Source organism: Mchenga conophoros, linkage group LG7, assembly GCF_057382185.1.
Source record: "Mchenga conophoros isolate Kocher_MC1m ecotype Shallow Benthic linkage group LG7, M_conophoros_male_GT1.1, whole genome shotgun sequence".
NCBI lineage: Eukaryota > Metazoa > Chordata > Actinopteri > Cichliformes > Cichlidae > Mchenga > Mchenga conophoros.
Window position 1 is genome coordinate 14,395,430 of NC_140532.1, and position 15,306 is coordinate 14,410,735.

At 39.3% G+C, this 15,306-nt stretch overlaps 2 protein-coding genes across 4 annotated transcripts in view; both read left to right on the plus strand.

Moving 5' to 3' along the window:
- The first annotated feature begins 2,170 nt into the window (after nt 1-2,170).
- On the plus strand, nt 2,171-6,137 carry LOC146569784 (transmembrane protein 80-like). The gene is made up of 6 exons (XM_085281375.1): nt 2,171-2,189; nt 2,326-2,366; nt 2,452-2,545; nt 2,614-2,706; nt 4,861-5,062; nt 5,760-6,137. Exons 1-6 carry the CDS (start codon nt 2,171-2,173, stop codon nt 5,770-5,772), a joined length of 462 nt encoding a protein of 153 aa, XP_085137501.1. The 3' UTR covers nt 5,773-6,137.
- A 1,135-nt stretch (nt 6,138-7,272) lies between these two features.
- The window catches only part of eps8l2 (EPS8 signaling adaptor L2), a 31,026-nt gene continuing 22,992 nt past the window's right edge, over nt 7,273-15,306 (plus strand). The window contains exons 1-3 of one of the 3 annotated variants that reach the window (XM_085282333.1): nt 7,273-7,497; nt 13,799-13,849; nt 14,291-14,337. In XM_085282333.1, coding sequence (XP_085138459.1) covers nt 13,815-13,849; nt 14,291-14,337 — 82 coding nt within the window. In that variant the 5' untranslated portion in view covers nt 7,273-7,497; nt 13,799-13,814. Of the gene's footprint in view, nt 7,498-13,798; nt 13,850-14,115; nt 14,338-15,306 lie in introns of those variants that run through there. The other 2 variants (XM_085282332.1, XM_085282331.1) reach the window with 2 other exon arrangements.

Consider the following 15,306-nt stretch of genomic DNA (forward strand, 5'->3'; position numbering starts at 1 on the left):
TATTATCATTATCTTGTTTTAACTTGGAGTTTTCTTTTAGTTTCACTATCCCTTTACAAAACAACTGATTATTTCCTTTAACTAGATCTTATTTTTATTTATTTTGTTTCAGTGTTATAATGCTCCTAAACAAGTTATGGGCAATAACTTTAAACAAATCTGTTGTCATTTTATTTTTGCCACTTTATTTTTCTGTGTGTAAAACCTTTTACAGAATCATAATGATTTACTCTTTCTAATAGTGGGCTGGCAGGTACTTTTAATCATATTATAATCTCTAAACTAAATCTATAATTTGTTATTTTGGGGAAAAAAATAAACAGAACTGACTAGACTGAGAAAACATATTTTTTTCCATGATCACAAACAGCACGCAGCTCAGAGAGGGCCAGTCCGGAACTTGATCAGCACAGTTTAAAGTTCGCTTTCAGCAGGAGATGATTTATGATCCCCAAAATAAACATTTTCTCACTCATTTCATGTAATAAAAACATTTGTGAAACTTTGACCTGGAGTCAGTTTCGTGGTTTAAACGACTTCTTTTTGAATTCCTGAGCTTAAACGAGCAGCAACAGGAGTGTTTTGTGTCAAAGCTTCCCAAGGGGAGGATTTGAAGGAATGATCCATTTCTCTCAACCTTATCAGCTGCATCCCACCCCCCCCCCCTCCCCCTTATAACAATGCCACTGTGTGCAGCCCCCGCTGCCTTGACGCCCACCCCGCCCCCCGTTCCCCCACATGTGAGATGCCGTTGTGTTGTCTTGTTCCCCCACAGCTGGACCATCTCCCTCTCCACCCCTTCACCCCTCTGCTTTTCCTCCATTCAACCACAACAACGCCTCCGTTCTTCCAGCCACACTATGCAGATTGTTTCAGAGGACAAGCAAGAAAGAGAAACAGATAGAGGCTGCGGAGGACAATGAAACAGCTGGCTATGTTAAAGCAGTTCATTTTGGTATTCTGTATGTCTTATCTCATATAGCTCGCGAACTGTATGTGTGTGTGAATGAGTGTGCCGCACACATGCACAAATCTTACATGTTGTGGCGAAATAAACCCTGCGAACAAAGACATATGGAGACTTTGGAGTGTGGTTAAGTGTGGGGTGAGGTTTTGATCATGACTGTCTTCCTTAGCAACAAAAATAATAAATACTGAAGTTATCAGTTAAAAACAAATGACAAATTATATCCTGATACTCCAAAATTTAAAAACTTTGTTGGCAGACTGTTCTGTGACCTGCGTTCCAACTCTCACCTGGTTTACTGATGGACTGTTTAGCCACTTGGAACAAATGAACAAAACAGAATCAATTTGTACTTTTTATAGCCTAATAATCAAGTGAGCAATCAGTGACCTAATTAAAATCCAGCATCTATGGACTCCATTTAGCTCTGCTTTTGCTCCTGTAGGAAATATCTGGCTTTTCAGTGTGGTCAGTGTGGCAAGGCTTCAGTTGAATGAGCCTTGGATTGGGATCTGGAGTGTTTGGAGGCCAAGTCAAATCCACACATTCATTAAACACGTATGTGTTTTATTTAAGGTATAGATGAATGTATGGTTCTGTTGTTTTTCTTACAAAATGTGTAGGTGTTAGTCCCCGTAGGGAAATTACTCCTCTGCATTTAACCCATTCACCCAGTGAAGCAGTGGGTGAACAGTACCTTGCTCAGGGGTACCTCAAGTTAGCCGTTCAGTGAAGTTGAACCCCTGACCTTCCGATCATGGGGCAACAACTCTACCTACTCTGCTATCCCTGCTATCCCTTTCAGCATGTCTTTTTGATGAGTAGTTTATTATATCTAAACCATACAAAAACATGTTTTTCTATCTAAGATCGCTAAATCTATCGTTAAATGCAGTAGATGTTAGTGTTTCAGCAATTAATCAGTAAAAAAGCGAAATTACCAGGGCCAATAAAACAAAAAGCAATACAGTTTATACCAGTGGTATCAAACATAGGCTTTAATCTGAAAGCCAACACCTGTGATCTAAAAGGGTCCAGTCCAGCGATAAAGATGACTTTGCTTTACTTACTTTATTTATTTTCCATTTTATATGTTAGCTATAAAGGGTTTTTTTTCTGGCCAGGCCCAAAGTGTAGTTTTATCTTCCCACCAGCAGGCGGCGACGTTAACGTTTGTAGTTTAAAGAGAGTAAAAAAATCAAAATGGCGCTGCCCAGACCAGGTAGGTGGACGCGTTGCTATGGTTGCTAAACACAAACCTTAGCAGTAAACGTATCACAACGTTTAAATTGTATTAATTTAACGCACAAAAACTTCACAGCGGTGTTCTTCCTGTTTTGGTCCACTGTGCCGAGTCTAATTCGGTGTGTCTGTGTCTGCAGGGAGGCCGGCGGGTGTCGTATCCTTCTCTTTTTATTATTAAAACGTGCACGCCACAGTCAGAAAAGTATCTGATAACGAGTGATGCTTAACTTTGCACCCAGCTGTCGTCTGTGACTCTGCAGCTGCTGCTCCATGTGACAGCCGCCTATTTTGTCTTCTACTTCCTCTTCACTCTCGGGTTAATCATCAAAAAGAGTGAGTGATGTCTCTCACGCGACTTTTCCAAAGACTCCGATGTACCTAACCGTGTCTGCTGCTCTCAGGCTTGGTGCTGTCTTATCCTTCCGATGCTCTGGTGTGTGACATCTTTCTGCTCTTCCTGCTGGCTGCTCTGGAGTTTCTCCATTTCTACATTGGTAAGAAAGCGATCAAAAAGCCAGTTGCACCATTTCAAGCATGCTGTTATCATGCCCTACTTATTATACGTTTAATACAGCTTCTTGAAGCTGGCAAGGTTGATAGAAAACATGCTGGACCCTGCACAAATTCACATTTACTTTAATACTCCTTACCCGTAACTATCTTACCCATCCAATTTGTAGGTCTAAACTGTGAAGTGTGATACATATACTTAATACATGTAAATATTTGTGTTCCAAGTTTCTATTTACATTTTAGCACAACATGTAAACAAGAAGGAAAAAAAACATGTGCGACCGCTTACACGCACTCATGATAAACCAGATTAACCAGATTTGGTTTATTATCACAAGATCCTGGATTCAAAGAATTTCAAATCTGATTTTATAAAAGGCTAAATAAGGTAACTTTTTATTACAAAGGTCTTAGTTAACAGGAAATTGCAAAAAAATCCGTTTAAAATTATGTCAGATTTTTATTTATGGCTTATTAATTAGGTCTTTGCAACATCTCTTCACTGCAAAGATTGTTTATTGGCTGCTGGTGTGCTGTAGGTCAGGAGGTAAAGGTACATATATGTCATTAGATAGAAAGCGCTTCAGCATATGAATGGGTAAATAAAGTGCTTTGAGGGTTCTTTGAGAGTAGAAAGGCACTATTTAAAAACCAGTCCATTTACCATATGCAGCAATAGCACCAGTTGTACCTTACAGAGAGTGGTCCAAAAAAGAGAAAGTATTGAGTGAGCAGCAGTTCTCTGGGAGAAAATGTCTTGTTGATCCCAGAGGTCAGAGGACTGCTTGGATTTCACCACTCGTTACAGCCAAGGCATGCAGAAGAGCATCTCACAACACATTGAACCTAAAAACAGAGGGGCTACAGCAGCAGAGGACAGCATCAGGTGCCGCTCCTGTCAAGTGAGAACAGGAAACTGAGGCTACAACACTGGCTCACTAAAACTGGACAACAGAAAATTGAAAAAATGTTGCCAGGTGTGGTTCTTGAATTCAGCTGCGACATTCAGATAGTATGATCAGAATTTGGTGTAAACAACATGAAAACATGCATCCATCCTTGTATCAGTGGGGTTCAGGCTGCTGGTTGTTGTATATACAGAATGTCCTCTGGACTCCACTTCAAGGTCTTTAGTATCAACTGAATATCATTTAAACACCGCATCTGATCCTTTATGACTACACTGTGCCCATCTTCTAATGGCTGCTTCCAGCAATGACAACAAACAATGCCATAAATGTCAAGTTGGGATATTTGGTGTACCTAATAAAGTGACCACCACATGCAGTGCTTTTGACTCTCCAGTAGTCCCCTTACACTCAGTTTGTTTCCTTCATAATCCTCTTATCATCGCTTGGATTTTTTATCTTAAGCTGAAAAGTGCTGACATCAGCCAATGTGATGCAGTTTAAACATTAACAATTACAAATATCTGCCTGGTAACAGATCCTGAATCACTTAAGTGAGTAAAGAGGAGAGGATATATCATTTTATTATATTTTTAACCAGGTAATAAAAGTAAAACAAAAAAAGTAATAATCATTAATTTGTTGTTTTATGGTTGCTTATCCAGCTAAGGTTAGAGGAGAGTCCTTCATATTATTAATCCTCACTTACTAGTTAGCAAGGAGGACACAAATTGTACCTTAAGAGGGTTTTGAAAGTTTTTGCAAACACTGAAATATGTGAAAAATGAGGGCTTGGGTTGTGAAAATACATATTGACAGAATGACTATTGATATGCTTTGAGAAATGTTAGTAAATTGAATGTGATGATACTGATATCTAAAAACAAAATAATAGCGTTTTCATATCATGTGATAATATTGTAAACATTGTTCTCACTAAATACATGCACTTATAATTCAAACATACTCAATCCATGAAGCCAATTTCTTAACCAGTTATGCAAAGAGGAAGAGGCTAGCACAGAGAGCTGACTGGTGTTTTTGAACCCATAACCTTTTTTCTGTGAAGCAACAGTGCTATGTTGAATTCTATTCTATTCTATTCTAACCACTGTGGCACTGTGCGGCCTGAGCGTAGTCAAGGACGAATGTGACTGCTTCAAATGGACACATTCATCAGTAAACTCAAAGACAGTCTATACACATTGCTTTTCTCTGAGTCTACAGGTGTGAAGGGCAACCTGACAGAGAGCGAGACCTATGTTTTTGGCAACCTCCTTTTGACGGGGGCAACCATCCTGCTGACGGTCTACTTCCTAGTGTGGCAGAGCTACGTGATGAGGGCGGATGTAATCATCAGCAGCGTCTCACTCGGTCTCTATGGTTTAGACGGAGTCTTGGCTTTCAGCACTTTAACCAGATTTGCCAGGTTTGTTTCACTTTCATGATTTCACTTCTCAAAACTAAACCAAAGCTTTTATATTCAAGCTCAACGGCTTCATTCATGACAGGCAAAGAGGCTTTTATTGTATTACCCCTACTATGCCTCCCCCTTTTTTTATCAAGTCAGCATAATTGGCAGATAGGTTGGTAAATTACAATATCTGGTGTCAAGCACAGATAAAACACTTCATTATTCCCACAGGAGGCTGGCCTACATTTTAGGCTCCATTTATTTTGATTGAGTTGATTTGTCGACATCATTAGCATCTCATACGTATGTTTTGAAAGCCCCCACATTGGCGCGCTTTCTTTGTGTTCATGCTATTGTTTATGAAACAAATAAGCCCCGGTTCCCTTTAGGACATGTCTGAATTATTGATAATGGCAGCATTCTTTCATGTGATACTGTATACCTTGTGCAATGTCATCACATCCTCAAATTTTCCTTCCAGGACAGATGCAACGACGATAATTCCCTCTCTTATTCTGATCGGAATCTCTATTGTGTGCATGAGGAGCAGATCAGTGAATAAATCTGTATGAGAGGGGTTTAGTTTGCGTGAAAAACCATGTAAACTAACAATCCTGTTGGGCAGCTCGTTTCATGAGTGGGTTGTGCGTATAATGAATGTGCAATGATACAGCTTATTTTTATATGTTTTTTTTTTGTTTTTGTTTTTCAGGGTCCACTCATGAAGAAGCCCATGAAGAAGTCATGTTGTTGTTGTTGTTTTTTTACATCTTATCTCACAGTGTGTCTACTGTGATTTCTTTTTGCAAGAAGAAAACCACAAATTAACAGCATCACTTGGATTGTGTTGTAAATACTTATTTGGACTGTTGTGTCTATTATAAAAGTAATATAAGTTAAAATGCAGGGATAGAAAAATATGAGTTAATCTGTGCTGAGAGGTTCTCAGGGATTTTTTTTCATATTAAATGTTTTTTTTATGTGTGTTCCTGTTTTGTACAGTAGAGGGCAGACTTGCGTTGATAAAGGTTTGAGTCTTCCCAGATGATTTTCCTTGGAAAATATTTTTGAAATAAATAATATAGGGGTTTTTTGTGGGATGTTTTAATAAGTCAACTGGAGCGTGGTCACACATATGTACAAATCACATTTCTAAGTGCCAACAGAGCCTGAAGTGACCTGAAAATATCACATATCAAATATGAATTCTGCATGCCAGCTTCTTAGACTTCAGCTGAGCATATCAGATGTCAGATCAGGCACTCAGAGCAGTTTGTCAGTGTTGTTCTTTGAGGCATTTCCGACTCTCCTTTCTTCAAACAGATGAAGTTAATGATCAAACACAGGGACAATGTTTCCAGAGTAACCACTTTCAAAACAATCCACATTTCAGAGTGCCCGTCCTTGAGCAACAAGCACGCACAAACACTGGCTGGATGTCAGCAGCAACGTTTATACAAAGACTTTTGTGCTGTGAATTCTAAGGTGATTCAGGGGGGTCAACAAAAAATAAGGCCTCTCTGAGAACTGCATTATCTTAGTGGTTTTCTTTGCAAGGACAGCACAATATACAAAGAGTGGTCATTCTTACCAGCTGGTGACACTGAAACCTGGGCAGTGTTCCACGCTGTTGCTCCTCTTTCAGTCCCCCCACCGAATTCGACTAGTTTACACCAGTCACTGTGCTGCTGCACAACGACAAACCTGCAGAATTTAAAAGCTTCCACCTGAGAAGAGCTTTATTGGAAAATGCGTTTCAATCAATGCATGTAAAGTTGACGGTTTATTTTGCCCTGTCATTGGTTGAATGTCACCCACGACATCTCATGTGAGATCCCACGTGTCGTTTATATTTTGAAACAATGCTTCCAGCCGTTGCGCAAGGTTTCCCCACGGTAAACCGGAATAAGTAACATTTTTTAAAGAACTGTTTGCACAATTACTCCTTTAACCACTTAAATCCCTTAAAATCAAACTGCGGGAGAATAAGGAAGGACTACCCCCTCCTCCCGTTTGGCGCCGAACGATTACATGATTTGCATTAACTTATATTGTAAAGAATAGTGACTGGCGACATTTTTTTTAGCGAATGACTGGAGTTACACCACCAGCATATTTCAAAACTGTCACCATCCTGACAGATTCTGAGAAAAACACAAGGACCGATCCACCTTCCAAACAAGGTGTCCAAGGAGCTCCGCCCCTCTAAAGTTACCTGTAGAGTCACCTTCTCAACGGCGCAGTTTCTGAGAACCGACTGGAAGCTTCTTGTGCTACAGGTGTGCAGTTTTTGAGTCCAGCGGGTTTACTGAGATTAGAGATAGTGCGAGATTTGCAGCGGAGGGTTTTCTTTTAGTTTTCTAGCTGCAGGTTGGGATGGCTGGCTGATGTTTAAGGCGCTGTTTCATCCACGTTTGTCACCTTTCGCATCCAATCCGGAAATTTTCACAGTAAGTTTCAATGATGGGTAACAGATATGCTAGTCAACTGTTTGTGTCTAAAGCCATTACATTAAATTTACATTAAAACGAATAAATAAATAAGTATTTGCTTCATAAATCGCAAATTGACTACACTGGAGCTTTTCAGTCGTGTCATACGATCTTGTGCGCCAGTAAAAGTTTAACTTTGCCCTTTAAGTTTGTCTTGTCTAAGTTTATATAATAACGCTGCGTGATTAGTTAAACGTATTCATTTATAAACTCCGTGTAACCTTGTGTACACCGATGTGAACCGAATGGATGGGAACCACCAGGCTTCATGGAAGCAGTCAGTTACTGGCATGGAAGAAAGCAGATGGCAGTATAATAAACAAGTAATTGGTTCCTGTGTGGTCAAAAGTCATGTTTGCTGTTGTTTTAGACGTGGTGTGTTGAGGTTTTAAAATATATATATAATAAAAAGTTTCAATTTTTTTGCAGAGAAAACAAATGGTGGTGGTCTGGTAGCATAGACTACATGTTAATGAATGAGCTTATAATATACACGATTTATTTTTTAATATTATATAGTGTAGTCTATAATCTCACATAAAGCCACTGTATCCAGCTGAGATCTATATCACCTGACTAATACAGAACATTCATTATTTAGATATAAAAACTAGATATTAACCTGCAAGTGTGCAAATACTTTATAAGTTAAAAAACATTAAAATTCAGGAATAAGCTTCAGATAGTAGTAGTCAATGTTTTTTTTTTTTTTTTTGAAACACACACACACACACACACACACACACACACACACACACACTACCTCTAAGCATTTTTAATTAAAATGTGTTATTAGACAAAGACTCGTAGCTAATTTGTTATCACATTTTGTTAAGTTTGTTACTGATGAAGTATAACTGACACTCTTGCAGTGCATCAGGTACTGCATGTGCATTATCAAAAGTAATTTGATTACATGTAGATTTTCCTATGTAATTTCACACAGTACATTGTAAAGTGTTACATTTAATGGAGTCTGGTCAAATGAAATTTGCTCAATTAGCACACATCCAGTTTATACTAGAGATGGCACGATACCACTTTTTTATGTCCGATACCGATACCGATGTCATAAATTTGGATATCTGCCGATACCGATATGAATCCGATATAGTGTTTTTTAATCAACAAAACTGTTTTTTAAAATATCTTGCTGCATTTTGCAAGTCTGCAAGTTCATACTCAAGTTTAAAACAACAACTACACTAAAGCTATTCTGTTATACCTGTATACAAAAAAAATATTTCATAGTTCAGCAATACTGATCAATCTAATAAACTTAGACCTACACCATCCTCCCTATTCTGGTATTTTAAAGAGTACTTAGCGTAAATATTAAGCAACCTAACTAATAGGGTTCCAACTCCCAGCAACAACAAAAATAAATAAATAAAAAATAGGGAACCACCCCTCACGCTCCACCTCATGATGCTTAATCAATGTAATCAACCTTAATTTGATGCAGTGTGAAAAAAAATGCACAGAAATCAATTATTTTTCAAGAAATATTAAATAGATTCAACATCTTTCTTCAACAAAATTGCAGACTGCACAGATGGTACCTTCCCAAAGGAAAATGTACTATAGCTTACTAGGGTATATATATTAGACTTAATAGTCACTATATACAGTAATTGACTTCTATTCATTTTACATCAAATTAAAACTTTGGGTGTCAGATAATTATTTATTAAAAGCTAGACATTTTAAATGAGAATAAGAAAGAAAAGTATGTCTTTGTGCCCCCTTTTCCCAGTTAATGCCCTATCGGCCCCCCTGGCTAAACTTTGCTAGATCCGCCCCTGCACAGTTACCAGCGTCAGCTAAGTAGAAAAAGATCCTGGTGTAGAAAGTAATATTAAATAAATTCTAACAACAGCTTATCAAGCTTAAACGTGCTGCTGTTGTTCAGCCGCTGGTTTGCTCTTTCTGGCGCAAAGTGGACCAAAAACAAACAAGAGAGACTCATGACAGAAAAGCCGATCAGCTGATCATTAGCAGTTTCACGATTGAAGTAGCAGCCGGAGAGCGAGAGGCAGTCGCTCGTTAAGCTTAACGTGGGAATGCTTTACAAACATTCAGAGATGGACTTACACACTTGCTTTACTTCTCTCGGGGATAACTTTGTCGGAGATGAAATGCCAGGTTGCTAGCGAAGCTCCAAATGCTATCCAGACCACCGACAGGTCCCGCATGCCACAGCTGCTCTATCACGTGATGCATACTGCTCCGACGTTCTGAGGCGAGTTACGGCGTGTTGCAAGTTTTGTGAGGTGCTTTCGTGATATTTAATGGATCGGATTACATTTTTTATTTTTCTCCGATATCCGATCCAGTAATTTAGGTCAGTATCGGACCGATACCGATACGTAATATCGGATCGGTCCATCTCTAGTTTATACCAAGCACATTTTCCTCAATGAAGAATTATTTGAATTAACAACACTTTGATTTGATATATTTTAGATGCATTTTGCACAAAGCTATCACTTCATGTTTTTGAGCGTGCATGTATTTGCTTTGCTTGCAACAGAACAGAAAAGTACACGTCGCTGCCCTAGTTTACATCTGATTTCACCAACCGTTTTAATTGCAGCATTTAACTCGATTGTCAAAGGATCATGGTTTAATTCCAGATTAATGGGTGTAGGAGTAACCTCCTAATATGCTGCACATTAATCACCAAAAGAGAAGTAATAGCTACTAATATGAGAGTCACAGTCTTTATAAAAGTTACTTCCAGCTATCATAACAGTGTGAGCGAGTTACAAAAAAGCAAGGAACTGTTATCACTAATGAGATTGTTTTTCAAGACCATGGGTCAATGTAATGGCACTTATAAGAGATCATTGATGCAGCACTTACTATATAAGGTTTTCTAACTTTGTAGCGTTGATGTTTTTAAAATAAGCACATCTGTTGTAGTCGGACTCATTTGACATCAGTCTTCAAAACAAGTGTTCCTTATACAAGAGGCAGCTAATGAGCATGTGCTGATTATGTCACAGTAATGAGGCTGTGACTCATTTGTGCAGCTTCAGGTGTGTTGTGGGGCGTTTGCAGTGTTGCTTGGAGCTGGAATGCTTTTTATATGTTGTTTGTTTTAGAGCTGTCGTTTAAAGTAACTTAAGGAGCTGCAGTCTCCTGGGGTGTGAGAACCCCGAGAGATTTCATGCGTGTGGATATGCCAGGCTTAGAACAGAGAGTGAAGGCCAGCAGACCTTTACTTTGTCTTTTTAAATTTCTGCCTACTGCAACTGAAATAGCCTCTTGTAGAACGTTTCTGTATTTTATTGTAGCTATTGCCTTTTCTGCAAATCCTGCACTAAAGAAACCTTTGTTTATTTAGTCCAAACCGTATGTGGCGTACTATGAGCAAAGAAATATTGAGGTTTTCATAATTATGCACGTTCCTGGAGAAAATCCACTTTGAAATATGCACGCACATAGATTTGAATTAACCTTCAGTGTTAAACCTTTATGTGAGTTTGTGGGTTTGTATTTGTTAGCATGCTGACAGACAGTTTTCAATCCAAAAACAATTATACCACAAATCTAAAATATGAGACTGTACTATAAGGCAGAGCTTTGCTGAGTCGGGACTCACACTCAGATAACTTTTTGTCAAAGAAAGCAATTCGATATCGGACCTAATTCTCTCAAATATGAAATTTAACCAGCCTGATATTGTTGTTCTTTTTTTTTCTTCTTAAATTAGTAGATTTAAAAGAAAAAACACGAGCATCCTCTGCTTCTTATTAACCCGGCCAAGGGGGTTATGTTTGTGGTTGTATTTGCATGCGTGCGTGCCATTTTGTCTGTAAACATAATAGCCTGAAATGTTTTGAATGAATTTTAATAAAACTTTGTAGAGGTGTAGAGTGGGCTCATGTTAGCAATCCATTACCGTATGTTTTGGCTGAGATCCACCAAGGTCTTTGAGGTCAACATAATGATTTGTTGGTTGAAAATTGGCAAAAAGCCTTAGAAACATTTATTCTTATTGTGTTGTCAAAGTAGGGTATGAAGATTTAAAATATAACTTCACATTTAACCTCTGACCTCTGAAGGTCAACAATGATATAAGGAGCTTCTAAGTATCACCTTACACGTCATGTAAAACTACTTGAAATTCTACTGCTTTTGTTTGTATTGTCAACATTTGTTTTATTTTGGCTTTGCTATGTACATTACAGTAACAGGTTATGACTGATTCAATACATAGCAGCTTGAATACATGTACAATGTTCCTGAATTATTAGATTTTTTTTTATTCAATTTTCTTAACTTGCTATTTATTACTAAATTGACTAAGAAATGTACTTAGCCGCAAAAATAATGAGCGTGTTAAAATAAGTTCCAGTGAGGCAAAAAACAAAATTCTGCACTTGGCACTTGTTTTTATTGATGTATATAGAAATGTATGTTTAAAAGAACCAAATTAATAATCAAATGTAAAATGCATTACTATTTCCTTAAAGTTAAATACTGCTCAGTGAGTGATCTGCCTGGGTGGAGGTTTTTGCTCTCAGAGGGCTCCTTGTTTAGTACGTAATTGTTGCTGTCATTCAGTGTAATTTCCTCTGAGTAAAGGGTTGTCATTATTCAGCAATACACACAATAAATGTCAGTAAGCGGAGGTGAGCAGGTGGCCTCTTGCCATCAAGTTCACAGCACTTGACACCCTACCTGTACTGCTTTGGCTTCACCTCCATCCTGAAACCTGGCAACAGGCCAGAACCGTGAACAATAGCACTGACGGAGGATGGCCAGAGTGATAAGGGCGGAAAGAGGAAGTCTATCTTTTGGGCAGGCTTACTAAAGTAAATATAGCCTTTTCTTTTCTTTTTTTCCCTTTGCTCATGTGACTCTTTGTTGTAGTAATCTTCAGCGAGGAGGTGGCCCCATCGTGGACATAACCATATTTTAACTTATAATAAGTATGACTGTGGTTGGCTAAACTGCTTTTATGAATTGCCCCCTCTTTGTTTCAAAAGATCTGAAGAGATTATCCGTAAATAAGATTAAGTTTATGATCGGCCAACGAGATAAGCTTTTCAGACCGCACCCGTACACATGTAACTGCTATAGGTTGTAGATAAGTAGCGTAGAGTAGTGCTTGTTAGGACGACATAACAGTTTTGACTTCAGGAAGGAGGTAAGGCATGACACGAGGAAATGTCAGAACAGTTTGTTTAAAAAAGAAAGATACTGGAATGTTTATACCTGTTGTGGGAAGCACGTCCAATGCCTCCGAGTATCTCAGTGTCAGTTTCCCACAGTTTGTGTCGTTGTAGAAAAGTTGAAATTCCTTCTAAACGCTCATCCCTGTTTGAGGATACAAACTGAACTGGCTGCTTAAAGTGATATTTGGAGTCTAAAAGTCACTCCAGCTGAGAATTCAGTGTTGCGTTCAACTCACGGTTATTAGTGGTTCATGCATTGATAAAAAAAATTACTGTAATGGCATTTAGGTTTAATCTATTTATGGTCTGCAATGTAGCTGAAATCCTTATAAGTCCTTGCAAAATCTCTAGTGTGATAACGTGTTCATGCCAGTGACTATAAAAAAAGTCACCTGTACAGTCACTGGTTCAATCACAGTGTTTGTTGTGGCTCACATTATATAACCTTGTTGTGAATGGCTTGATAGACAGGTTAAAGTCTCCAGGCTGAAAGGTGTGTGACAGTTGTTTTCGCTCGTTTTCTGCTCCCACTGATCTCTCAGATTTAGATGCAGTGCTCTGTTACACGCTGCGTCCTTCGGGACTCTGACAATTATCAATGTGGATGTAAAAACCAACCGAGTTAATTAATTGCAGCTATGCAGATATAGTCTTCAACATGTTGGATCTAATTACACAGAGTACGTCAGCCTGCTGCCTGCCATTGTCCCAGATCAGCCCCCAGACTCTTAGCAGTACAGGCCAAACACCTGGCTCTCTACAGTGAAAAAACAGAGTGTGCAGCAGAGTACGCTTTGCATACTGGATCTGCAACCTTGATAATGTAGTTATATAGATTTATGAGCCTTTACCCTTTGGATTATAAATGAGCTCAAAGTGGAGTGCGAGGAATCTCTGCTTGGAAAAATGTCTGAGCTGTTTTTAAGACATGACACATGCTTATTAAGATAAGATAGAACTTTATTAATCCCTCGGGTGGGTTCCTCTGGGAAATTCGACGCTATTGTAGGGTAAAATATTTTCCCTTCTCCTCCTTCTCTTCTCTCACTCTGTCTGTCATTTTCTTCATTCAGGTAGATGCCTTAAATCATGAATCACCAGGGATCTCCGCTGAAGCAAGCCAAGTGAGTGTCACATTCCTGCTGCTTCCCCTCTGGATGTTTACCTTTCAGTGTGTTAGCTAATGCTGCTGGGTTACTCTCACACAGGCAAGAGAAAATCACTAACCCAGTGTGTGGAAGGTGGTGTGGGTCAGGGACTTTGGGTACAGAGCCGCTCTGTTGAAAATTGTTTGTTTTGCCTGGGTCTCTGGCTCCAGCCTTCCCCTGTGCCCTACACCCCCCCCCCCCCCTCCCTCTTCCACTCTCCCTCTCTCCCTCTCCCTGATCCATATGCTCAGAATCTCAGGCTAATCTCATCCAGTGCTGGCCAGTCTCCTCTCTGTATATAGCTCGTATTTTTTTCTGTGCATGCAAAAGGGTTTGTGACACTTAACTATCGTGAGGTGCGGGTCAGAAGATGAAGGGCATGCTGCGTAACCCTGTACCCTCTTCTTGTCATTTCAGTGGAGTGGCCAGATCGGACAGCAAGCTCAGCGCCAAGGCCCTCTATGGTAAGTGGCTTCATGGAAGTAGGTTGAGGTGTTGCGCTGTTTGTTCCTGAAAGATCATTTTGTTGTTCGCTTGTTTCCAGAACTTTGTTGCGACATGCCCTTATTTCTGTGGCATGACTCACAGCAGGCTAGCTACAGTTTACAGCTTGTCATTGAAGAGTTTGGATACTCTTACGTGTCGGGGAATTAGATGTTTAGTATTGAGAATTTGCTTACTTTCTTGCAAGAATCTGTTACTGAAAATAGATCCCAAATGCTCTATACTTTTTTTTCACATTGCTTGGTTTACTTAAAAATGAAACTATAGATTTGTGACCAATTTTTAAGGATTTACAGCTTTAGCTGTATTTTCTTAATTAGATACCTTTCCAAACTGTTCCTAGTCAATCTGTGTGGATTAGCCCTGTTACTGACACAAATCACAACAATTTTCCATTTGCTTTGCAAATGACTGTGTCCGGAAACTCACTCTGTGGCATGTTGCCGCAGGTGTAGTCCTCACTGGACTGTATGTATGCCAGTGTGTGTGTATCTGCACTTAGTCACATTCTTTGAATTCAGGGATATGCTTGTTATTTTAGTGTCCCATTTGCATTGTTGGGCTGCATTACCAATCGGTAGTAAGTGCTATTAAACTCAGTAATCCAGTACTGGCATGAAGTGACTTTTTATTTTAGCTGTTGCATGCTTGTCTTAGGGTGTGTGTCACTGAAATTCGCTTACACTGCAGGGTGTGGCAGTTTTTAACGTGTGGTTGGAACAGGGTGAGGTGGCCATGTCTTGCAGGTGAATAAAGGGCACATTGAAAAGTGAAAAGGAAAAGGCGGACTCAGGCCTCCGGTCCTCCCCTCGTTGCCTCAGACATTAGCTCACTGGTTCCTGCCAACACCTCCTTCCACACTGTCAACATAAAGAACTATTTCACAACATAGTAGGCACAGATAGAAACCTACGCCGAGCTACAGCAGA

Coding starts and splice junctions, on each gene's coding strand:
- LOC146569784 (XM_085281375.1), top strand. Junction 2,367..2,451: donor CAGGGAGGCCGGCGGGTGTC/GTATCCTTCTCT, acceptor CTTTGCACCCAG/CTGTCGTCTGTGACTCTGCA. Junction 2,546..2,613: donor CGGGTTAATCATCAAAAAGA/GTGAGTGATGTC, acceptor TGCTGCTCTCAG/GCTTGGTGCTGTCTTATCCT.